At 41.4% G+C, this 26352-nt stretch overlaps 1 protein-coding gene across 1 annotated transcript in view; it reads right to left on the bottom strand.

Moving 5' to 3' along the window:
• LOC149280152 (protein Shroom2-like) overlaps positions 1-26352 on the bottom strand; it is a 96140-nt gene that overhangs the window by 46926 nt on the left and 22862 nt on the right. Inside the window, exon 2 of the mRNA XM_089500770.1 lies at positions 19372-19517. Within this exon, the coding sequence (XP_089356896.1) occupies positions 19372-19517 (146 nt within the window). The remainder of the gene's footprint in view (positions 1-19371; positions 19518-26352) is intronic.

Genomic DNA, 26352 nt, shown 5'->3' with positions numbered 1-26352 from the left:
CGATTCGATTAATCGATAATGAAAATCGTTGACGATTTTCATTATCGATTATTATCGATTTTATCGATTAGTTGTTTCAGCCCTAGTGGTATATACAGACAGGTTAGTAATGTTTACCTGTACTTTGCTGATAACTCATAGCTGAATGTACAAACTAAGAGCGATACCCGGGAACCTCAGGGTTCTGCCCCAATTTCAGGGTGATGGGGCAGATTCTCTGGGTCACACAGGCTGGAACAAGCCATTCCTCTTCTACACTGCTGTGATCATATAGAAGACTCCAAATTTGTGCTTTTTGCCACTAGTGTGTCATAGTTGATATCTCTGCTTGAATGCAGGTGACTGAATCTTTAGATAATGGCAAGTCAACGTCTCCATGCAAATTGTTATTACAGCCATTTGGTTAACACGTTTGACAAGTCACTACATATAATCATCACAATGGGCTCTTAAGGGGTTAATATTTAAAGAGTCTCAGGGTCAGCTCATTTAGAAAGTTCACAAGTATGCTTAATAGCCCCTTGTAAATACTTATTGATCAGCACTTCCTGTTTTAACCTAATAATATCTTGGTTTGAGTTGTTTTGGCAACTGTTTTGGAAAAACCATAGTAACTGTTAGTGGCTACTGGAGTTTGAATAATACGCAATAGCCAGTACAAAAAAAAAACCAAAACCTTTTTACGCATCTGCCTGCTCCCACAGGACAAATAGAACACCTAACAGTTAGATTTGCAAGAGTACTGTTTATGGTTGCAGGGGCCATAAGTAAGAAACAGGAAGTTCTACTTACCGAGAGCTTCTTTTCCCTGTCAATCCCTGGTGACACTAAGGATAGACTCCTCCTCCGTACCTGATACGGCAGGACTCAAACTTTAAAAGGGCCCTCCCCTCCTACTAACACCAGTTAATACCAAAGACCACACAGGCAAAGCAATCTGATGCAACAAAATGTATTGAAAGGAAGGGAGGGAACAAAAACGTGTCACCAGGCATCGACAGGGAAAAGAAGCTCTCGGTAAGTAGAACTTCCTGTTTCCCTGCCATCCCAGGTGACACTAAGGATAGATTTACCAAAACAGAAGGGTGGGCAAACTAAGGAGACAAAACAGCCTCAAGGATCTTCCGACCGAAAAGAGAGTCCTCCTGAGCCATCTGGTCGAGACGGTAATGCTGCACAAAAGCGTGGAGAGTCCGCCAAGTAGCCGCCTTGCAGATCTGGTCGGGCGAAAGACAACATCTTTCGGCCCAGGAAGTGGAGACTGCCCTAGTAGAGTGGGCACGGATCCCCACAGGAGCAGGTTGGCCGGCTGCAGAATATGCCAAGTTGATGGTCGCAACACTTAGCGATGGAAGACTTGGAGATGCTGACACCCTTGTTGGGCCCTGAAGAGGCCACGAACAAACGAGAGGACTTACGCAGGGGTAGAATCCGTTCCAAATAGATGGTGAGGCATCTCTTCAGATCTAGAGTGTGAAGAACCTCTTCTTCAGCTGAGCCAGGAGCAGGAAAAAAGGTAGGCAACACGATCTCCTGGTTCTTGTGGAAAGGCGACTGAACCTTGGGTGCGAACTCTGGCGGTAGAGACAGAACCACCTTATCCAGGAAAAAACGGAGAAACGGTTCCTTCATAGACAAAGCCTGGAGTTCACAAATCCGACGAGCGGAGGTAATGGCTACTAAGAAGGCCGTCTTCAGCGACAATAAATACAGAGAAACCGACTGAAGAGGCTCAAAAGGAGGCAATGTAAGTCTACGAAGGACGAGATTCAGGTCCCACGGAACCATCCTGGTGACAGAACGAGGACGCATCCTGACGATGGCCTTGGCAAAGCGTCTCATCACAGGCAGAGATATAAGCTCAAACCCGAGGAGAGCACTGATGGCAGAAATATGCACCTGGATCATAGAAGGCTGAAGTCCACAGTCGAATCCTTCCTGGAAGAAGTCCAGAATAGAGGCAGAGGAACAGGCAGTTGGCAAAATCCCCCTGGAACAACACCAACTGTGAAATCTCTTCCAGATCTTAATGTATCGCAGAGAGGTAACCTTCTTTCTACTCTGCAGAAGAGTCTCAGCTACAGGAAAAGAAAAACCTTGCGCTCTCAGCAGTTTGCGTTCAATCTCCAGGCCATCAGGTGGAACATAGCAGGGTTTGGGTGTAGGAACGGACCCTGATGCAGAAGGTCTCTCCAAGCTGGGAGCTTCAGAGGGGGAGAGAGACCTAGAGCGATCAAGTCGGAATACCAGACTCGCTTCAGCCAGTCTGGTGCTATCAGGATCACAGAGGTGTGGTCCTTCTTGATCTTCTGTAGGACCCTGGAGATTAGAGCAAACGTAGGGAAGACGTATGCGAGATGGAAATTCCATTCCTGTGAGAAGGCATCTATTGCCAAGGGATGATCCTGAGGTCTGAGGGAAAAGAAAACAGGAATCTGAGCATTGTCTCTGGATGCCATCAGGTCGATCTCGGGCAAGCCCCACCGTTGGACGATTAGATTGAAGGCTACCGGATGCAGAGCCCACTCGCCGCTTAGCACAGGAGTTCTGCTCAGGAAATCTGCTTGAGAATTCAAAGTTCCTCTGAGGTGGACGGCGGCCAGAGTCATGTGATGGGACTCTGCCCAAAAGGAAATCCTGAGCGATATACGGAGAAGCCGAGGACTTCTTGTGCCCCCTTGTCTGTTGACATAGGCTACCACTGCCTGATTGTCGGAACGAAGCAAAATGTCCTTGCCTGCGAGCAGATGTTCCCAGTGATGCAGAGCTTTTTCTACTGCAAGTAACTCGAGACAGTTTGAGGGAAGAAGTTTCATAGCTGGGGACCAGAGACCTTGCAAAAACAGGTCTTGACACGTAGCTCCCCATCCCTTGATGCTGGCGTCGGTGGTGAGAAGTACTTTGGCGACAAGAGACCATCTTTTCCCTGCGGCAAGGACGTTCTGTTGGAGCCACCAGGAGAGGGAAGCTCTGACCTGCGGAGGAAGACAGACACGCCTGTCCAGAGCCAAAGGGTCGTCTTCCAGATGGTTGAGGACAAATCCTTGAAGTACTCTCATGTGGGCCAGAGCCCAGGGCACTGCATACTTTGCAGAGACCATCTTGCCCAGCAGGGACATACATAACCGTAAGGAGCTGCAGTGCGCAGAGCGAATCCTGCGTACTAGGAATCGAATCCCCTCTATCCTGGCAGTCGGAAGGAAAGCTTTCCCGGAACAGGAATCCAGACGAAGACCCATGAACACTAGTTGTTGAGAGGGAACGGTGCAGGATTTGTCCCAGTTCAAAATCCAGCCGAGATCTTGTAATGTGTCGACCACCGTGGCAAGGTGAACCCGAAGAATCTGCGCCGACTGGGCATGGATAAGCCAATCGTCCAGATAAGGAATGACTGAGATTCCCTGAACTCGGAGATGGGCCGCCACAACTGCCAAAAGTTTCGTGAAGACTCTTGGGTCCGCCGACAATCCGAATGGAAGGGCTTGAAACTGAAAATGCTGGACAGTTGAACCCCGAGGAATCGCCACTCTCAGGAAACGTTGATGAGATGGATGGATAGGAACGTGGAAATATGCATCCTTTAGATCTAATGAAGCCATGAAGTCGTTGAGGCATAAGGTGTCGAGGGTGGATCTTACGGTTTCCATCTTGAACCTGATGAACTGGAGGTGACTGTTCAAAAAACACAAGTCTATGATTAGGCGAAGACCACCCGGTCTCTTGGGGACCAGAAAAACCAGAGAATAAACCCCTTGGCCCAGTTCTGGTCAGGGGACAGGAACCAGGACTCTGAGGTCTGACAACCGCTGGATGGTGGATAACAGGACCGACCGCCTTGCCTGGTCTGGAGGAAGGTGGGAGGTCAAAAAATGGTCTGAAGGTCTGGTCCGGAATTGAAGTTGATAGCCGTGCGATACAATGGCTCTCACCCAAGGGTCTCGGGTGAGTGAGAACCAACTGTCGGTGAAAAAACGGAGCCTTTCTCCCACCGGAATGGAGGAGGCGTCATGCAGCGTTTTTGGGGTCTTGAAACGCTTTGGGGAAGGCAATCCTGTCAAATCTCCCCCTTCCACGAGGAAATCTGCCTCGGAAGTTTTGCTCTCTGGACGAGGGGTTGAATCTAGAACTATGGCCTCTAGATTGTCCCGGGAAGAAAGGCCGAAAGGACTGCCGTCTTTTCGAAGGAGGCTTACGTTGAAGCATCCAATGCTTGTCCCCTGTGGTTTTCTCCAAAAGGGACTCCAGCTCTTCCCCAAATAAAGTCTTACCCTTAACAGGGATATTAAGAAGTCTGTTCTTAGAGGCATTATCCGCCGCCCAGGCCTTGAGCCACAAGGCTCTTCTAGCTGCAACCGAAAGCGCTGAAGCTCTGGCCGTCATTCTGATGTTTTCAATGGAGGCATCACAGAGAAAATCCACGGCCAATTTCACGGCAGCAACATTCTTGAGGATAGTCTCCCTGGGGGTTTTGGCAGCAATATCCTCTTCGATCTGGGAGAGCCAAATCTTGACAGCTCTGGAAACTGAGGCAGAAGCAATTCCCGGTTTAAAGACAGCAGCTGAAGCCTCGAAAGATTTCTTAACCGCAGCTTCGGCTTTCTTTTCCATCTGGTCAGAAAAATGAGAGCCATCCTCAAGCGGCAGAGTAGTCTTCCTGGAGACCTTCATAACAGCAGTATCCACCAGCGGGGTAGCACAAAACTCAGCAAAGTTCTCATCAAAGGGAAACATGCGTTTAACCCATCTGGACAGGTTAACCCTCCTTTCCGGGTGGTTCCATTCCTGCTTGATAATGTCAGAAAGCGCAGGATGAACAGGAAATGAGGCAGACTGCTTGGAGAAGCTGGCACCAAAGAAAGAGTCATTTTTCTGGGTGGAGGCCTCCTCCAAATGCATAGCTGACCTCACAGCAGGAATTAAAGTCTCAATTTCTTCCACCTGGAACAAAAATTAACTTTCCTCCCGGATCTCTCCTTCCTCTGAGGAACCTTCCTCTACCTCAGGATAGTCAAACTCAGAGTACAAAGGCTGACGCCCCAGGAGAGCGGGGTCTTGTACCGCTGGAAGGTGATGATAGGCAGGAACAGTCTGACGGAAGGCAGAGAAGGTAGACTGCATCTCCTCTTTAAGCCAGGTCAAAAACTCCCTACCCCCAGACGGCTCAGAATCCGCTACAGATCTCAGGCAAGCGGAGCAGAGTTTCTTCCTAGAATCCTGCAAAGCCTTGTGACACCCGGAGCATTGGGCATGTTTAGACTTCATAGCAGCTTTCTTAGGTTTGTCCTCAACAGAGGGCGGCTCAGAATTATCAGGGGCCGACATAATGAAAGATGCAACAGCACCTGACCAAAAGAAAACAGCAGGAACACACATAGCAGCCAAATCACTTATCTGCTATATATATAGTGAAAAGGGAGCTGAAATTAGGCTGTAATCTGCAACAGCAGAGAGTTTGGCGCCAAAAAAATTTGAATTGTGACCAAAACGAGGCTTGGAACGCACAACCGGAAGTGCAGACGCCCGAACCGGAAATCTGCAGACGCCATTATGGCCGAAGCCAGTAAGCCGCAACAGCGGCGTCTAGCCGCTGAATCCTCAGACCAGCAGGCGTCCCCGGCCATAGGAGGTGCCGGCAAACATGCTGGCAACTCCAAAACACGACCGGCGGAGCTGCCGCGCTAACCGCCGAGACGACGGCGGTGCAGCCGCGATCCCCGCCGGGACAGCGCCACTGCGGCCGTGATCACCGCCGGGACGACGGCGCCACCGCTGCCGCGATCACTGCAGGGACGGCGGCACCGCAGCAGCGTCCAGGAAATGGGACAAGCGCTGGGCGACGCAGCACCAGCCATCCGGCTAAGGTGCAAGGTATCCCCCAGGAATGGGGGTTTAGCCCGGGGAAAATGGCTCAACCTAGAGCCGAAGAAAATAATAAAAGGTAGACGAGTCCCCCTACCTGGTAGGGCAGGAAAAAAACTGGTGTTAGTAGGAGGGGAGGGCCCTTTTAAAGTTTGAGTCCTGCCCTATCGGGTACGGAGGAGGAGTCTATCCTTAGTGTCACCTGGGATGGCAGGGAAAATAAGTGTACAGAGTTCAGGAATATTATGGCGCTATATTATTATCGTTTATTTATATATAGCGCCTGCAATTTATGCAGTATTTCATACAATACATATATTCAAGGGGTATGACCAGGGCCGGCCGAAGACTTAACGCCGCCTGGGGCGAAGTTTAAAATGCCGCCCCCGCCGACGCCGGGGGGGGGCGTCATTATCTACCCCCCCCCGGTACTTACCCTAAAACAGTCTTGCGGCGAGTCTCCCTGTGCTGCCACGGTGCCGGCTTGTAATGCTGAGCGCCGGAAATTCGCGTCACTTCCGGCGCTCTGCATTACAAGCCGGCACCGAGACCGAACAGGTAAACTCGCCGCAGAGGAGAGAGAGAGGGGGGCGCCGAGCGGGTAAGCGAAAATCACTCGGTGCCCCTCTCTCTCTCCTCCGCTTCAAAAAAAACCAAAAAAAAAACGCTTGGGGCGGCAAAGTGCCGCCCCTTCTGAAGTGCCGCCTGGGGCAATTGCCCCAGTCGGCCCCATTGTAGGGCCGGCCCTGGTTATGACAAGACTAGAATTGACAGACTAAGACAAACCGATACATTAGGTGGAGAGAGCCCTGCTTACAATCTTGAGGGAATGGGGTGAGGATATATAAAACAATTAATAAATACTAATAAGTGGAGTCACTCTTTAGAAACAATAGGCTGTATTTTACTAGTCCCCACGTGACCTTTCATGGACCTCTTACATACAGTACATTATAATGTCTGGTTTTGCAAAGGGAAAGGCACCCTTCTCGGTTGGGCAAAATTAATATTATCCTGCAGTCCCTGCTCAAGTATGGAATATCGTGATGGACTGAGGCTGAGGGCCTGCCAGATAGGAAATTACAGCATGTCACAACACTAACAGCTATGCCGATGTCACATCACTGCACAATCCTGCCAATAGTCCACTACACCTACTTCCCAACTGTCAGGTTTTAAGTGGGGCAGTCCTATTATCTATACACCGAGATGTACCTCAATTACTATATTCTGTGCCACTGCAATGTCCTGGTGTTGTGGGCAGTGGTGATCATGGGCCATTTGAGGAGATCAAAGGCTCTCCCCAGATCAGTCCACTAAACTGTAGTATCAATCAAGGTGTGTTGTTATCCATTTCAACCTTAACCCAGCAATGCTCATTATCCTCCAGAGACTACCATAATTTTACCCACAAGTAAAGTAAAGCCCTTTGTTTGGCCTGTTCCCTTCAGCTAAAATATAAATCAAAGGATTTTTAAGAATAGGATGCACTCTTTATAATAGCCCAAGAATATGATAGTTTTTATAATTATTTTTTACAGCGCTATAAAAAATTATTTTAATTGCACAATTGTCTTCTCCCATGCAATTAATTATAAACACATATATCTTATGTTCTACATTACAAGAAAAGGGCACTTAACAGGTGTGCACATGTTAACACATATCTGGATTTCCATAATGGAATGTAAGTGAAGGCTTGGCAAACATTTTCAGTTGAGAGCTTAAGGCTGCTCTACAAAAGGTTTTGGAGGCTGGTTCTAGTGGTAGCAGACATTAGGTAAAGTAGCAGCAAGTGCCAAGTATTTAAAAGAACGGTGCTCATCAAGGATAGTACATATCTCATTAGTAACATTAATATTTTTAATACTTCAGCGGGGAGCGTTTGCTTTTCGAAGACCAAGCAAGAAACACTCTACAGAGTGCAGGAAGGCAGAGGTAGTGTAAATTAAAAAAACAAAAACAAACAAGTATTGAATTATTTTATACTGCAATACTCATTTCTTTTGAAGAAAACAATAAATAATAAAATATATAAATAAATAATTTATAATATAATTATAATAAAGTTAATTATCAGTTGGGATAATAGTAAAAGTGATGTTTTCTTACAGATACATTAGGTATTCATCTGTTCTGCAGATGTTCTCCAAAGAAGGCAAGGTGGGTACACAGAGACCTCTTTCAAGGCTGGTATGCAGCATACCATTTTCTATAGAAATAAGCACTGAAACAGCCTTCTGGTATTATTTTGAGAGTAATTGCGAGACGCAGACATAATCCACATGTTAGATTTTGACCTATCCATCCAGGATGTGTTTGTCAGTTGCTACGGCAACCGTATGCACTGAGTATTTGAAACACAATGGATGGGAGACCTGCTTTGTCAGTGAACAGATAACAGTCCTGAATCAATTTTTAATCAGGAGCAAAAGCAGCGTTCTAGAAATTCAATACGGATGACACTAGAGCCACTAAGCGCTCCAACATTTTCAGAACAAATTACAAAGATCATTTGTGGCGCTATTGTTGTTAACTTAGGAACCAGCAAAAATACTTTAAATCAGGACATTTAATGAATAAACTTTTTTTTTTTATCAGAACTAAGTCATGTTGACTCTTAAATGTATCAAGAGTGGCTTTGCAATAACCCTAAGCACTAGTTTAAAGTACAACATACTACTTAAATTTTATGAAAACGCAGTTTTGTTAAAATATACCAAAAAATAATTTTGTTAATCGGTTCAATTACTGAGTATATACTGTACATTCAGGTGATTTTACAATTTAATTCAAACTATGTTGACAGACCGGGCTTATTAACAAATAGCACCAGTGGACAGAAAACCACAGTTTTAAAAAGGTATAGCTAAAAAAATAAATTATATAAAAATATTTTTTTTTATTTTGGCTCATACTATAATAATAATAGTACTAGAAAATATGTAATACCTACCTTCATAGAGGACGAAGCCAGGGGAGCAATTTAGTCTGTAAAGTAAAGTTGACCAAGAGAACTACCAAACAGGCCTATAATGATACATTTCATTAGAGCAGATCCAACCTCCAGAAAACAAAAACCAACAAAATGTGCTAGTTGGAGAACTGAGCTAGTCCTGCCTTAATAATGGAAGAACGGAATTGGTAGAGCCAAACGGGAAGACTTGGAATAAGGAGGTCTTAGAAAGCCATGTGTGAACAATGTATTCAAGTCTTGGGAACACGATAAACGCATGACAATGTAGGAAGAGTCTTGAGACTGTGACACAACTGTCACTCCCAGAAAGTGAAACATCATTGTTTGCCCTTATGCAAAGCCCACAAGCTGTGCATAACAAAGAGAAACCCCTGCTGGCTGCTGAACTTAGGGTATCCTAGCGCTTCACATTAATCTGGCCCTTTGTTAAGGCTTATAAGATATAATTAGCTTCACAAAAGGAGCCTTGCTATACCTGAGAGGCAAAACAATGTTTCACATCAGCAGCTCTGTAAATCACTAGCGGGAACCAGGACATTTCATGCTGCGGCCTTCAACTACAATCAGTATCATTCCAAGCTAGGGCAAATGGTTAAGGAGGATGGGTTTTGTACTTTTGGAAATATGACTATTTGATGGGCCAAGAAGGTTCTTCTGTACTAAACACTATCTCCAGATAGCAGAAAGACTATCCCCTGGAACTGTTAACATTGCCCTAATTCTTCGGTCCACCTGAACTTTGGAAATTGAACAAGATCCTTAAAATTGTACCAAAATAATAAGAATGGATATCTCCCTTTACCTCAATAGACACCGGACCAGCTTTTGCCACTGTGTAAATTCATTAAAATAAAAATACATCTTCTTAAAAGAGACACTCCACCAATGATATGCGCTTCACTTAAATTTACGAGGTGTCCCCCTTGACAAGTGTCGCTAATGGTCAGGCCATGGAGAAGAAAAGGAGATCCCTAAGGTAATTTTTTTTCCATATTTAATTAGAAATTAATGCATATTAATATGCACTGAGTTCTTCCTGGGACATTTCAGTCTCCTTTTAACCCTGCAAATTTTCCAATGCAAACTTACACTGTGGGTCGGATTACTTCAAAGAAAAGGCACGGCACATACTGAGTATTATCTAGTGTATTTTGCATAACGTCAAAACAGCCAAACAATAGATGGAGTGTAGTTCCATTATTTGTATTCATCCATTTCAAAAGTAATAAGCCTCTATTATATTTGACAGATGTTTTGCCAAAGACTATTTAGTAATAACGTTTAAATGAAAGGTTGTAATATAGCTGCTGACAGTCCTGAATTTAGGAGGACAGCCCCACCAAGATGGTTTATGTACCATTTTGTGGAATTGCTGACTGCCACATAAGTAAATTGCTCTAAATGGGTGTTGAACACACAGAAAACGAGGTCTTTCTGCATGCTGAACACACCTTGATGATGTTGCTGAGAGTGATGTGATGTCACACAGCTGTCTATGAATCTATACATGATGTAACAGGTCTCAGATACCTAATTAAAGGCAAATGTTGCATCTCGTCACATGATATAATAGTATGAAAAATAGTTTATTTCCCACTATTCCTCCATATATATGCCAAACCAAACAGCAAAAGTAACAAACTCATTTTCTTAAAAGCCTGCACCCCTAGGTACATTTTTTATATATTTATGTAATGGTACATACATGTAGAAGCCTGTGTTGGTGACAGTACATAAACTATTGCAGAGTAGGCACACATAACAATAGGATAAGTTCCAAAATTATGCTATAGAAATAAAAAAAAAAAAAAAAAAAAGAAATAAAAATATAGGTATAAATAAAATATAGGTATAAAACACACATTTTTGCAAGTACACCCACTTTTCAGGGATACAAATCCTAACAAGTCATTATCATTCAGAAGGGGGTGGGAGTTGTAGTATATAGAAGATCACGATTCACTTTTACTTAATAAAAAAAAAAAGTGTCTGTGCATTTAATATATATTTTTTTCCAATTGGGGAGGGATTTTTTGCAGTGGAGGGCACCACCTATTTTAATGTAGCGTATATGTGTATGTATTTTTATTTTATTTTAATTTCTTGGGGGGATGGGGGCAAACATTGAACCTTGCAAGGAAAATGCTTAATCTTGGCAATTTTACATAAACAAAAGTTTGGGGGGGGTCACACCCAAAAGATACGCATGGACTGTGGTTAATTTGTAAAAGAAAAGGTAACGGTCTATGTTAAGAAGTATTTTCATCTATGGAGTGCTAGTAAAATGCATGCTTAGAATCCAGCCACACACTGTACTAGCCTAAGAAGTCAAACGATATCCTAGGAGTTCTCAAGTATGATCATCACAAAAACAAAAAGTATATATGAAGTATATTTTCATTATTTCAGTTAACTTAACAAAAATGTTGTTCATTATTGTTCCACAAGGGGGCAGCGTATTCGATCTGCAACAAACAAGCCAAATGGCTTTATTAATATTTGTACACTAAAAGTGGCTCTTGAGACTCTTAAAATGGTGCTACATACACCCTTTATTCTACAAGCCACTTTACCAAATTGCAATACAATATTAGTAAGAACCTACAAGATGAGTGATTAGAAGACCTATGGTTCAGAATAATACTAGCCACGAAATTGCTAATATATTACATTATTTATTGATTTCTATAGTGCCATATTCCACAGCTCTGTACAATGTGAAATTAAAAAGAATACTATTAAAAAATTACGCTAACTCCAGAGCCTCATGAAAGTAAACATGAAAGTTAACCTATTAAATACATCTGAAAGCATAGTAAAACAATACTTAAATGTTCCCTCAAATTAAAACTACTACATATTCTCTACAGAAAAATGAATGGCACACATACATTACTTTAGGTTTAAATAGGCTGTATATACATTAACCTTCCTTATTACCTGACAATTTATGAAAAATATAAAGGCGAATCCCAAAGGGAATAACTTTTTTGAGTGCCAAATACAGTACTGCACAGTGATATAGTGTAACACTGAACAAAATAGGGCTTTATTTGATACGGTTTCAATAAATTGGATACAAGTCTGGATTTGGGCTTGACTAGTCCACCTACCAGTCACCCACCTCTACATCTTGATGAACCTATGAGGTCTTTGAAAGCCTTAAAGACTTGGCAACCAGCAGGCACATTCCACTAGTGACAGCCCACTCTGCGCAAAAATTGGTCTTTGCACGTAACCACCCACTGTACTTAAGCTCGTCACATCTGGCATTAATGTACTAAACAGCTGGAATTGCTTTAGGGTGTTAAACAATATTTTAATCACAGTCATACTTCATCTGAATCGAAAAATTAGACATTTTGAGTAAACAGTTTAAATATTGTCAAAATTACGGTTTTACATGAGAACATCGTAAAAATGTTGCTAAATAGAGGGGATTATTCCTTTCTTTTGTAGCTGATCTGTTTTGCTTCGCCTAGACGCCTGGTTATGGTTAAGGACTGCTGGACTCTAACATACAAAGTATAATACATGTTAAAGAACCGTTCAAAAACAAGCATGTAGGTGAACGTGCAGACCAGTTGGCTCTGCTGTGCCAAGGTTATCATGATCCAGTCAGCGCAGGAATGCAGAGCATTTATTAGTGTTAGAAATTCATGGGGAGGAACGTGTTTAACTTACACACAAAGAGGCTACTCAGCAGGGAAACTCCCGAAGCACGGACAAAGAAAATTATTTTGTGTGTATCAAACCCAGAAGCCACCAGCTTTCTGAAATTGTACAAGAAAATGACATACGATAAAAGGAGAACAATATTCAGAAGGGTAACCGGTTCCTAACAGACTGCGTAACCAAAGTCTCAAAAGAATCATCCTGCTGGCATTCAAAGAGTTAAGAGTAACTTCAATGCTCCAAGATCACGGTTAGTGGTCATCATCCCAGCCCCAATGGCAAACAAAATGTTAAGTATGTAAAAGATAAACATTTGGTTTCATTCAAGAATTCCAAAATTCTGGCAAGTCGGCGGGTCACAGGTCAGAGCTGCACACCACAACTCAGATGGGAATGAGTTGAGATGAAAACAGACAAAATATAAATAAGTGGTGTGTATGGTGTCAAGGCAGCTGCCTTTTAAATCTAGGGAGTATAGCATCAGTCTTTATTTCATGCCAAATAGTGGAAAAAGGTCTAATATGAGTCACTATGTTATGGTTCCTAGATTGATTAAGGTATGTGGGGTAGGAGTAGATACACTCACAGCTGTCCTTCTCTACTTTGAGATAAAGTATTTCCTGTACCAAGTGGTCCTTGTAATTGTAGCCATCACAAAAGCCTCTTACTCAGGGCGGACTCATCATGGGTTGGGTGCCAATTCGGAGCCAAAAACTTTAAATGATAACATGGTACTATCAGGACCTGTTTCTATAATTGCTTGGTATGAGCTTGCAAACAGGGTCTCTTTCATGTTTGAAGTCGCTGGTATTTGTTGAATTGAATTTGTCAGGCATCGTACAGCATAGAATATGGATGATGATAATACAATAATACACATCCAGATGCATATTTTGGTGGCCAGGCAGTCTGTGATTTATATAGACTGTTAGCCTGTTTACCTGGTATCTTTGTGTGCTTAATCTAGTGGTGTCCTACCCTACCATAGGTAGGCCACAAATCCATTAGGTTTCTCTAACACAGAATCAAATTAACCAGTTAAAAAAAAATCAGTTTTATGAACATAACATGACTATAGTGCAAAGTGTGAAAACCCACCAACAGGATGTTCCAATCAGCAGGAATATTATTTTTGCTATGGTCACGGACCTTCTGTCCTTTCCACCATGATCACCTTCTATATAACACATTGTAAACCGTATCTGTCCAAAAACTCTTTGTCTTTGCAGTCCCTAAGTGCAGTCCCTAAGGAATGGAATCAGACATCATTGGCTTAACCCTTTTGATTTTGCTAAGTTGGTAACTGGTCTGCATTGCAACAACAGAATTGTACAGTTAGCTGGGTTTTTAGAATCACAGAATTTGATGGCAAATAAGAACCATTCAGAACATCTAGTCTGTCGATTTTTCCTCATGTAGAGACTCAGACCTTAATCAATCTTTGGTCTCGTTTTAGATTCAGGTAGCTTCATGCCTATCTTAAGCATGTTTAAATTCCTTCACAACGTTTGTGGCTATGGTGAAAACCACCAAGTTCACCTTGCATTTGTAAACATGAGAATAATATTAACAGTGCATCTCACAATGTTATAAATATTTAGTTTTCTTATAGAAGTTTACATTAAAATAACGGCTTATAAATTGTGTGGCTGACTAGCATTTTATGCAACGCTAAAGAGAACAGAGGTTGTTACTTATTATGTATCTGAAGGAAATTACACTTGTTTTCCTTCCAAAAAAAAAAGAGATTCATTATTTTTGACAGGAAATCTGCAGACCTTTGCATCATTTGTCTGGATTATCATTTCCCTGTTCTGAAATTTCTCCTGAAGATTGCACAGCTTCTAACAAGCCAAATATCAATGACATTTATTTTATGCAATATGTACTTAAAAGGCTGTACAAAAACTCTATATGTAGAAGGCAACTTTGTGTGATGTGACCCAAAGAGGGCATCTCTTAGGCTATTGGGTTTAGGATCATTACTGGCCTTGCTCACCACCATTAAATCAACAGAGAACCAAAAGCATCATGTTGTACTCCCACTTTGTTGACAACCTTCTGACCTTGTGGTCAGTGCCTTACTGTAAAGAAAAGAGTAAAAGTCGAACAGGTGCTAAAGTGTCTTTTAAAGGCCTTGGTGGGGACCAGATCCCTAATCTTCCTATTCTGCAGTTGCACTACCCAAAGAGATATACAACACCTTCTTTCCCTCCATGGCCCAAACGCTTGTTGGAGGGTCGGATCTCCTTAGTCCTTCTCTGCTTAGGACTACTGGAGTCAAATCATTTCAGAGAGGATCTACCCACAATGGCTACTATGCCTCCCTCAACAAAAACATCTTTAGGGGGATCTGGCTTCCCTCTGGTCATTTTCAGTGTTCAAAAATCTGTCTGCTTGAATAAAATATTTCAATCAAAAGTCCATCATGAAGACACTAGACAAAAACATAAAAAATGTCCCGTTACTCCCCAGCCTTTACATCATAAAATTGGTCTGCATCACAAATATAGCCTAAAGGCTGAGGCTAGTGACAGATAATAATAATAAAAGTGCTTGGAATGGTCTCCATGCACAGTGCACTTACCAGCAGTGTCAAAAAAAAAAAAAAAAAAAAAAAAAGGTGTACAGTGTAACCCACACTACTACACCTATAGAGACACATGCCCAGATCTGGGACATAGTCTTCATGCTATGCCAGCCTTAATGCAAGGGGACCAAGCTTTCTTCTCTCACAGGTACTTACTTGATCTTAGCCAAAATGCTACTCTCACAGCAAAACATATATAAACATTCATTTTTACTATCTAGAGACAGAAAAGACTTAAAGGCTGACATTCAGGATACCTGTTGGGGATGGCTAGAGGCAGGGTTGGAGAAGAGGCTGCCCTTTTACTTTACACAGAGCACCACCTTGCAGTGTCATCAGGTAGCCCCATGTAACCTAGGTGATCATTTTTTATATTTTTAACTATTCTACATCTAAACCTAGCTGGTTAATTAGGGTAACGCATAAGCTAAACATGAGTATAATATAAATATTATAACATATTATTATTAACATACTGAATTGGTAAATTAAGGGGAATAATAAGGGTCGCAGGATTACTGATTCCATGCGTTGACATAGATCACATTAGCCAGGATGTAGAACATTTCTTCACCAGCAGCAGATCTTATCTGGTGGTTTTTGCCAGCAGCAAAAGAAATAGAGACAGACTTAACATGCCCTTCCGCCAATTGAATTGTTGGCCTTTATGTCATGTTCCATTTAAGAAGGTGCTGCAAATTCCAAAATTGAATGCCCTTCCCTAATCGACTAAAGCCTGTAGCAATATGCAGATGAGATCTGTTAATATTTGGTCATCTATACCAAGTTCCATAGACTGTTAATTTCTAGATTTTTACCTATCTTGGCTACTTCATATGGGGGAGGTCTGTTGCATGACCAAGATTTCATATGAGTCCAAAACAAAGAATCCTGAATAGTCTAATTAAAATGGAGAAGTTTTATGGAACAGCGTGATCTGTACACTTCCCTAAAGATATCGAAATACAATTCTAGGAGTGATATCAGGAAGGACACAGCACTTAGGCCATTGTTAACCAAACAATGTCTTACCTAGCCCATGACTGGGTCTTTGTGAAAGTGTTCTGTTCCATACCCTTTAACTGCATTTGGTGGTTTCCATTGTTATGGAAAATGTTTGCTTTATGTACAAAGGAATCAATCAACCTACAAAACTGCTATTAACTTAGACCTGTCAGCTAAAAACAACTTCAATTCACAACTTCACAATTAAGAGAATAAAATATTCTCTGTTAAATGTTAACATTAAAAAAAAAAATAATCAGCGACCCTAAAGTCACTTTAATAATATGTGCCCTGTCTTGGAACTGTACTGTACCAGTCTCTACTTTTTCATTCTTCCCTTTTTTCACTTATACTATGTAAAGTTGGAACATATTTTGTTAGAGTCGGGTCACACTTCTTCACTTCTGATGAGATGGTTTGAGCTAGATGTTGGGTCTTGCACAACTAGAATAAAAAGATATCCAACACCACGTATTTAAAACAATTTATGAGACCAAACCATCTTTCACATACTAAATAAAATCAATCTCTACATCCTTCTACTCCTTTCTTCCTATTTCTACTTTCCTCATTGGACTCTGTTTTTTCACAGAACATTTTTCACTGTTTTTTACCAGAATCATTCTTTATATAACCCCTTTAATTATATTGTGGATGTAACTTTCCCTTAAAACATAATAGTAATAAAAAGATGAATAAAACTAAAAATAAAGATACTCCTACATCATATTATAATTATCTCAAACTGTGGAAAGTCTAAGATAATTGGACATAGCATCAGATACAAGGGGTTTGTGTCAACGTCATATTTCTTAACTATATTTTAAGCCAAATAAGTATAAACTCTTGTGTAGGTCAAAAAGTAATCTACAAGGGACATGTCTAAAAATATAAAAGCCATGTCACTGTGAGAATTGTAGGTCATGTTGGGTGGGACTTAAAGCCAAGGTCCAAACACTATCACTTCATCCTGTCCTGCTCAACACTCCAGTTTGCACCCTCTGACCACACACATGCATTCGGCAATTCATTCCGAAGGGGATGAGAGGTAACATGCGGCCCCCTCCTTCCCCCAAACATAAATAATAAAAAGATCAAAATAAGTTAAAAAAAATGGGAAGATTGAGAGATTAATGCTCCTACGATTAGCCCGAACACCACTCCATGACAGGGTTAGGACTGAATAAAATTTAAAAGTACAATTAAAACAATGCATCTCCACCATGCCCTGTGGGATGAATGGGGTAGTGGCCCTATAACCTCTGAATTTCATATTATTATTCACCAGGGGTTAATAGGGGGTCCTTACTTTTTATACTTAATTTCCTAGTGAATAGACCCAAGAGGAACAGAGTAATTGGAAGGAGAGGGCAAGGGGGGAAACACAGTGAGGAAAGAGAAAATACCACAATATAATTTTAATGGCTAATTTATAATGGCCATTATGGCTAGTAAAAGATATAAAAATATCCATTCGCAATTTTAAATAAATAAATTGTATCAAATGTGGTTTTGCTGAATATGAGCTATCATTCTACTGTCAAAAGCGGTTGAATGGTTTGCGTCATTCCCTGATAAAATGTCACGACGAGTCAAGGACTGGCTGCATCTGTTTAAAAATAGGTCAGCTATTTCCTTTTACTGTTTCCAATTATAGTGGCCCTGAAGTAATGATTTTGGATAAATATGAACTAAGTGCATTTAACCCCCCCCAAAAAAAATTTATACACTGGCGTAACTACAGGGGGCGCAGCATGCCTCTAGCATGCCAGGGGCGACCCATGTGACCCCTTGTTCCTGTCTCCTCAAACCAATTCAAAATAGTTTAGAAAGGGTACTACCGACCTGGACTGCACTGCTCCAGGTCAGAAGGGCCCTTTCTAAACTATTCTGAACCAGCTGGGAACAGGAACGTATCGGGGTCACGTTATGACCCTGCAGTAAAACAGAGGCTGCGCGCACCGTGTGCAGGAAGCCGGATAGCAAGCTGCAGGAGCGGTGAGAGGTAAGCTGGTGAAGGTGGTGGGGGGGTGTATGTATGTATGTATGAATATGAGCATGGATGTATAAGTGTGTGTGAGCATGGATGTGTATGCGTGTGTGTGAGGATGGATGTCTCTGTGTGTGTTTAAGCATGGATGTGTAAGTGTGTGTGTGTGTGTGTAAGCATGGATGAGTAATTGTGTGTCTGTGTGAACATGGATGTCTAACTGTGTATTTATGTGTGTGTGTGATCATGGATGTGTAATTGTGTGTGAGCATGCATGTGTAAGTGGGGTGAGATGGAGTGTGTGTTAGTGAGTATGAGTGTGTGTAATTTATGTGTGTTTACATACGTGTGCCAGAGTGTATGTAGGAAGGGGAGCAAGGGGCACAGAAGGCAAAGACAAGTTGTTTGGGGCAATGATGGCACAAACCAGCTGTTGGGGTGCCTCGGGACAATTTTCGCACCAGGGCCCTGTGGTTTCTAGTTACGCCCCTGCTTATATACATTAAAGTATGTTCAACATGTTACGTTACCCAGTGCTGGCTATTTACATGACAGTCCAGCTACAGTAAGCCCGCACTCGATGATATACAAGTTGAATTCAGCTCATTTATCTTTAAAACATTCAACCAATATTACTTAAAATAGCACTTTACGTTATCATTGTCCGGATGCATTGGTCAAAAATGATAAGTATTGCCCTGAAACGGAAACTGCAACAGCTATTTTAAACACATCTATTATTCAGAAAACGGGAAGTAAACCACAGAAGAGACAACGTGTCCTCCAAACAAGGAACGGGGATCCCGAAAGTGGGTCCGCCTTCTCATCCATGTACAAAAAAGAAATACATCAGTTTCAAAATATGTTTATCATCAAACTTAATGAGACTTGGGTTTATTCACTAAAGGGAGAGCTGGCAGAAGAGTTTGGAGGAGAACTGTGGTTTCATCTCCATGACTTCGCTATACATTATGGAATGCCAACTCTAGTTAGCTTCTGCTGTATGAAGAGCTTGACTGGCCTTGTATCAGTGAGATTTCTTGAACTATAGATTAAACAGGGCCAACTCACTCTTCCTGCAGGAGAAACTTGCCAAAGATGGACCTTCAATTTGGTCAGCTGAAACTACAATCCTCCTCCGAAGTCCCTTTAGTGAATAAACCCACATTTAAATAAATACATTTTTTTCGTTAATACATTTTAATGAATCCGTCTATATTTTAAAAGTACATTATGGTATGAAATACCAACCACACGAAAGTATTGACCTCTTACCTCTTCACTATCATTTTCAGTGTCTTGTAAGACCCCTTCACCAGAGCAATGGCCTCCTGGCGGTAACCGGAAAGTGGTTGGTCATTTATATTAACTATTTCATCACCAGCCATTAAGATATCTGCAGCTTTACTCCCATCTTCAACCTGAAAGAGAAGTAAATAAAAGCAATATAAGAAACGCTCTCTTTACATCTCTGCTCAAAATCAGACTTACTTAGTATTGTAACAATGTAAAGATGGTAACCACGTCTTGATATGAACAGCAAGCACTCGTCAGGAACAAGTAGGACAATCTATAGCAATAAACCAAAGATATTTAATGCTCAAGAGACATGCCGGTTCTCGTGTAGGGGTTATATATATATATATTGCAGTATGAGCAATGTATAACTGCATGATTGACATTATCTGTAATTATACATAACTTAAACATGAAATAAAATAATTAAAGAACATTTCTGGTAAATAATGTGACTTTCCATTAAATCTAAACATTAAACAGGAACTCCCACATGATTGTGTAATTACCTCTAGTGAGCATTCAAGAAAAATAATCACGAAAAAAACTGGTTTGTGTTATTGATGAAAATGTATTTATTTACATTTCAAGTAAATTCCATTCTGAGTAGGAAGAAAGAAAAAAAAACACAATTACACGTATGCAACTTTGACATGAAGAAGCTTGTCATAAGAAAGTCAGATATAACATTAAATTTAACAAAGAACATATAGAAAGGATTCTTAGCATTTCTTTTTAAATCCTACAGTTCAATAATGTTTGCAAAAATGCTAGTTTTGTCCCATCTTGTTAATTTTCACTCTCTTCTATTGCAATAGAGGTATAGAATCCCTTGGGGCTCTTTAATTAAACTTAATGTAACCCGACATAGGTCAGGCGGAAATGTTTGGTATTGGTTGGGTGATCACGTCTCCCAAATTGACACAAACAGTCCTGAATTTGAAGAAAATGCCCCATGTTTCATCCTGGGACAATCTAATGAAAGAAATATCTATTGAATCTACATCATTATATGGTATAATTCCATAAACTGAACTGTTACTGCTGGCCCATTTGGTCGAGCATGCATTCTGTATGAAAATAGCAAGTCAATTACCATACGGGAAATATATGTGACAGTGTTTGTTTTTATTGGCCAGCTCCAGGTAAGATTATACGTGAGAGCAGATTTTTAGAAGCGTTCCAATAACAGCTAAAAGAAGTATATCTACACAATGCCTAATGCACAACACATATTTGAGTTTATCTCCTGTTTTAAATTGATTAGCTGCATTCTCACCAGCACCTGCCTAAACAATGAGACATTATTCACGGGATACTGAAGTCGCGCTTAGGAAAACATTCCTGGTAACGGGAACTGCAAAATGCAGTCGGAAACGGTTTCAATAAATATCCTAATAATAGGATTTATCAAGGAGTGATAATTTTGTTTGAATCCTTTATTTGTCTCGGTCCGGATCCAATCTGTCTCGGTTCTCTTTCAAATAAGTGCTTGGCGCTGTAAGGTCATCAAAGCAAACAGATGCAACCCAGACAAGCAGGCCTGGACATATCGAGACTGGGGTCAAGTTTTCCAAAATATACAACCTACAGCACAGCAGATAAGTTTTGTTGGATATCTTACAATAAGAACCATGCTAGTAATGACCTGCTATATACTTTAAATAAACACGAGGCTTCAAGGGATCAGACCTGGTATGTTCCCAGATAAGACTTTCATCTTGACAGCAAACCTTTAAACTTTTGCTTCTTGAGGCAGTCTTCCAGGGTTTGAATATTGAACACAGTAGAACCTCAAACCATTAATTATTGTTTTATATAGCACCATCATATTCCATTGAGCTGTACAATAAGTAAGCAGGACATGACAAGTAGTATATAACACAACAGTTAGACTTACAGAAACAGGTGAGGAGGGCCCGGCTCAAATGAGCTTACAATCTAGAGTAGGGCTGAAACAACGAGTCGATAAAATCGATAATAATCGATAACGGAAATCATTGTCGACGATTTCCGTTATCGATTAATCGAGTGATCGATTCGTTGTTGGAGCACTCAGCTCCTTTTACTTACCTCCGCGAGCGTTCCCCGCTTCTGCTACACGCTCTGCAGTCTCCGCCTTCTTTTAGTTACGTGACGCGGAATGCGTAAGTATTCTTCATGTCTGTGCGAATCGCTCTGTGCGAGTGGCTCCATTCGCACAGAGCGATTCACGGGGGTGGGGGTGGGGTTTCAGGGGATGCAGGGTGTGAGTGTGGGTGCAGCGCAGAGTGGGGGTGGGGGGGCAGGCCAGGGTAGGAGACTGAGTGCAGGGCAGAGTGGGGGTGGGGATGCAGGGCAGGGCAGGAGACTGGGTGCAGGGCGTGAGTGTGGGTGCAGGGCAGAGTGGGGGTGGGGATGCAGGGCAGGGTGTGAGTGTGGGTGCAGGGCAGAGTGGGTGCAGGGTGTGAGTGTGGGGGCAGGGCAGAGTTGGAGACTGGGTGCAGGGGCACAGTGCAAAGTGCTGGGTGCAAAGTGCCAGGGCTGGGTGCAAAGTGCCAGGGCTGGGTGCAAAGTGCCAGGGCTGGGTGCAAAGTGCTGGGTGCAAAGTGCCAGGGCTGGGGCAAAGTGCTGAGTGCTGGGTGCAAAGTGCCAGGGCTGGGTGCAAAGTGCTGGGTGCAAAGTGCTGGGTGCAAAGTGCCAGGGCTGGGGCAAAGTGCTGGGTGCAAAGTGCCAGGGCTGGGTGCTGGGTGCAAAGTGCTGGGTGCAAAGTGCTGGGTGCAAAGTGCCAGGGCTGGGGCAAAGTTTCTTGAACAGTAATAGTCCACCTCTTTTCAGAATGTTTGGGGTTATTTTGTTTCATAAATATTGTGTTTGGGTTCTTGTACTTTGAAAATATTGTTTTTTATTACATCATAACAAAATAAGAATGTTAATGTAAATTTTACGTTGTTTTTTAACATCCAGTTCATTAAATTATTTTAAATAAATGAAAAATTTGCATATTGTTTTTTTTATCCGATTAATCGATTCATCGAAAAAATAATCGGCATACTAATCGATTATTAAAATAATCATTAGTTGCAGCCCTAATCTAGAGGGACATCAGCCGTTCCTCTTTTGGGAAAAACCCATACCACCAAAAACCTAATTATATCCAAAATCCTTTCATATACAGTTACAGATTAAACAAAAACATAACACTAGAATGGAAAAAGTTTGCATAATTTAGGGTTCTCCAACCGAGAGCCCATAGGCCGATCTAAGTCTTTATTTTTCGGTTAATCTAAAAGTCACCAGTAATATTGTGTCAAATTATACATTTTATAGATTATGGGCAAAAATCCCAATTTTAAGAATACATAGCATAGCCTATTAAAAATGTTGTTTCATCAGAAGTTGGAGAATTTATCAACTATAAAAAAAAACCAGAAGAATGTGCATGTTCAGCAAGATGAAATGAAAATAACCTTATCTCACCAGAATGGAATTATAAACTAGCAGCAGGTTTTCTAGCTTGTTCTACGCATTCTACTGTGGTCGGAACTTTGCTCGTTCTTGAAGGCACAAGGCCAACAGGAAAGGAATTTATTAAAAATGCTCCCCCTACAAGGAACTTAATTCATGACATGTCAAAATAATTTCTCAGAAGATGAAGCATGACACCTGGAGCTGCTGCAAGTATTTAAAAGACACATTCCACAGAATAAATTACAAACAATCTGTTTTTACATGAAAAAAGGCTTTATAAATTTAGTAAAATACATATTACTTTAGAATGTTAGTTTGGTTTTGAGAGTACATTCATATTACACCGTAAGTAGTGGCCCAGGCCACATTAGTGTTTACACCTATTTTATTACAAATAACTTTTATATATGCTATTCATAGATACATGGTTTAATGAAAATGTGCATCTGATCACATGATATAACTAAAATAATTTCTCTCCATGTTAATTCACTGTATATATCACACTAAACAGAAGCATAAAATTTGACGGCAGATAAGAACTATGGATATATTTGAAAAGGGACCTTTTTCTACCCCTTACAAAAGTTACATTAATTCTTCTTATTTTGGTTCTGGTCCAAACATACCACAAGTACATACGACGACATGTACATTCTTGACACACTTGGCAAGATTATTCTTAAACTATAGCAACCAGGGCAAGTCATCCCATATCAGGCACCTCTATATCGTTTTTCAGCACAGAAGGAACACAGTTTCCATGAAAAAAAACATGGTGTGTAGGTGACATGAGAAACAAGGACAATCTATTGCTACAGCGGAGCCGAGTCCCTGATGACTTGGCTATTTGGTGGTGGTGGGGTGAGCCACCATTCCCCCTTGAAGATTTCAGTGGATCCTAGAAGATCCGGTCCACCCTTGACTTCGGTCTGAGAGGGAAGGAAGGCGCTGCATATTCCCTTTGGGAGTGCAGCCTCTGAAGAAGATTGGGCTGCTACATGACCACTGAATCTCAGCAGAAGCTGCTTTTTACTGCGTAGATATTTCTCACAAATTTGTAAATCATAGATACTTGCAAAACAGCATGCATCACTTGAAGCTGGGTTGTATATAATAGCTAGTTTACATTTTTTGTATTTCTTGTATACCAAGCAAAAAAAGTAGCTACCATTGAAATCTTCTCACTACAGTAACCAATGGAACTGTCATAACAGCAGCCTTACACTAGTTGCTATGGTGACAAGCCCAACTAGTCAAACTTTGTACAAGAATCATCTTTTATACATAAACACACTTATCCACTAAGGTCACAAGGGTTGTCTTGTACACCTGGGCCGAACTGAGAATGACTTGGTGGCCCTAGAACCTTAAGGCCAGCTGCCGCCGGCTAAACATGTACGGCTGCATGTTACATTTTTGTTCTAATGCTGCACACCCAACAGCATACCTGGGAACTCCTCGGCTCCCCCCTTTTGTCGCTATAACATCGTCCACTCTTCTGGGAAGGCTTTCCACAAGATTTTGGAGGGTTTCTGTGGGAATTTTTGCCGATTTGTCCAGTAGAGCATTTGTGAGGTCAGGCAATCTCTGTTCCAGTTCATCCCAAACGTGCTCGATGGGGTTCAGGTTAGGGCTCTGTGCGGACCAGTCAAGTTCTTCTACACCAAACTAATCCAACATGTCTTTATGTACCTTTCTTTGTGTGCTGGGGAACAGTCATGCTAGCATAAAAAAGACCCTTCTCCAAACTAGAAAAAGAATTGTCCATAATGGTATGTCCACTTTTTGCGGAACACACTGGGACAAGCAGAAGACTGCGGATAAAGTAGGTAGACATTGAGAGAATGAAATGTTTTTTATTTTAACTAATTTTCTTTAGGATTAGCGTCAAACTTTAGAGGTGCAGCCTATATTCGGGACAATACAGTATATATATATTTTTAGTTTGTTACTTTTTCATGTTAACTTAAGCATAGAGCTTAAAATTACTAAAATATCTAACTGGGCAAACATAAAATTCCAGCTACAAGCTGAAGTAGTCGGGGGAATTTATTCGTGGGACAGGTAAGTACTGAGATGAAGAATTATTAACCATGCCGGACCAATTAAACATTTCTTGCCGGAGAATCCTGCATGAGTTGGACCTTCATAATGCACAGTTAAAGACAATAGGGCAAACATTTGCAACCTATCACTTCATGAGAAAACATTGATGCCATTTAAAAAATAAACCTTTAAATATTCTATCCTGGTGCATATAAATAATCTAGAAAATGAGGAAATAAGAGAACGCTATCCAAGATTTACAGCTTAACGCATGGCTTCGTATAAATTAATTATTTTCTGCTAGGTATCTCAAACTGGTCCTTCTTAAAAACTATTTTTATCAAAGCAATACAAGCCCAATTTATTTCACAAACTTGAGAATAGTCAGACGCTCTATTTAGCAATCTAGCCACCACAAGATAAATGTCAAAACACGCATTAAGCCTTTTAAGATTCTTGTATTCATTTTTCGCAACCATTAAAAATGAAGGGCAAGCCAAAAATAATGCGCAAATTAATCATGCTATTGTTTTGAGGGGTTTAACCGAGCATGCCGATGAGAAGAAAAGTTGTTAGTGTAGCAGAAACCCATGTATGTTTTTATTAGAAAGAATATTATAAGCCTAGTTTCTAAACAAACGTCTTACCTTCTAAAAATGAACATTATAAAAACAGCAGTCACTTATACAATGGGGATTTGAGTCATTCTCCATTATTTGCAGAATATAATATGGGCAATTAACAATCCTTGAACCTATGACACCACATGACTAGGTATGTCCTACTTACATTTAATTTAAAAGCCATGTAATCCTAGGATCGTTATTATTATGTATTGCTTTATATAGCGCCATCACATTCCACAGTGCTGTACAATGCATAAACATATATAATATAATTAACTTGCAGAAATTAAAAGGTAAGGAGGGTCCTGATGAAAGGAGCCAGAAAAATGTCCTGGCTGAAAACATGGTCAAAACTCCGGGTTTGACCTGGAGAACTCCGGGAGAAGCTCTGGTTCTCCTGGTCAACACCCAAATGCTCTGAGTCCCTGGAGCGGGGTCTTGACAGGCCCCACTCCTCACCCATTTTCCCTTTAAATGGGGGTGTTTCCCATGATGTCAGTGGAAACACCTCCTGACATCGGCAGGAACACCCCCTATGCCAGTGGGACCGCCCACCATGAGTGGGACTGCCTGCCGACGTAAGTGGGCAGTCCTGGCTGCGTCCCCGAAGGGCAGGCTCCGGGTAGCTGGAACCCAGAAGTTCCCAGGTATGGTTAGGATCCAAATCCCAGATAATAATTACTGGATCCTGGACCGTTGCTAGGTAGTAGTTATATATCATAATGTGTTAATGTGAAACGTGGGAACACGACATTTTTGCAAATTTCAAGCTTCATCATCAATTGAGACATACAAGCAGCTAAGAACATATATTGAAAGGTAGTTTTGCACTGCA

The sequence above is a fragment of the Sceloporus occidentalis genome, unplaced genomic scaffold (genome assembly GCF_023333645.1).
Source record: "Sceloporus occidentalis isolate IW3139 unplaced genomic scaffold, rSceOcc1.0.p SCAF_159, whole genome shotgun sequence".
NCBI classification, from domain to species: Eukaryota; Metazoa; Chordata; class Lepidosauria; order Squamata; family Phrynosomatidae; genus Sceloporus; species Sceloporus occidentalis.
This window is presented reverse-complemented; position numbering and strand designations above follow the sequence as displayed.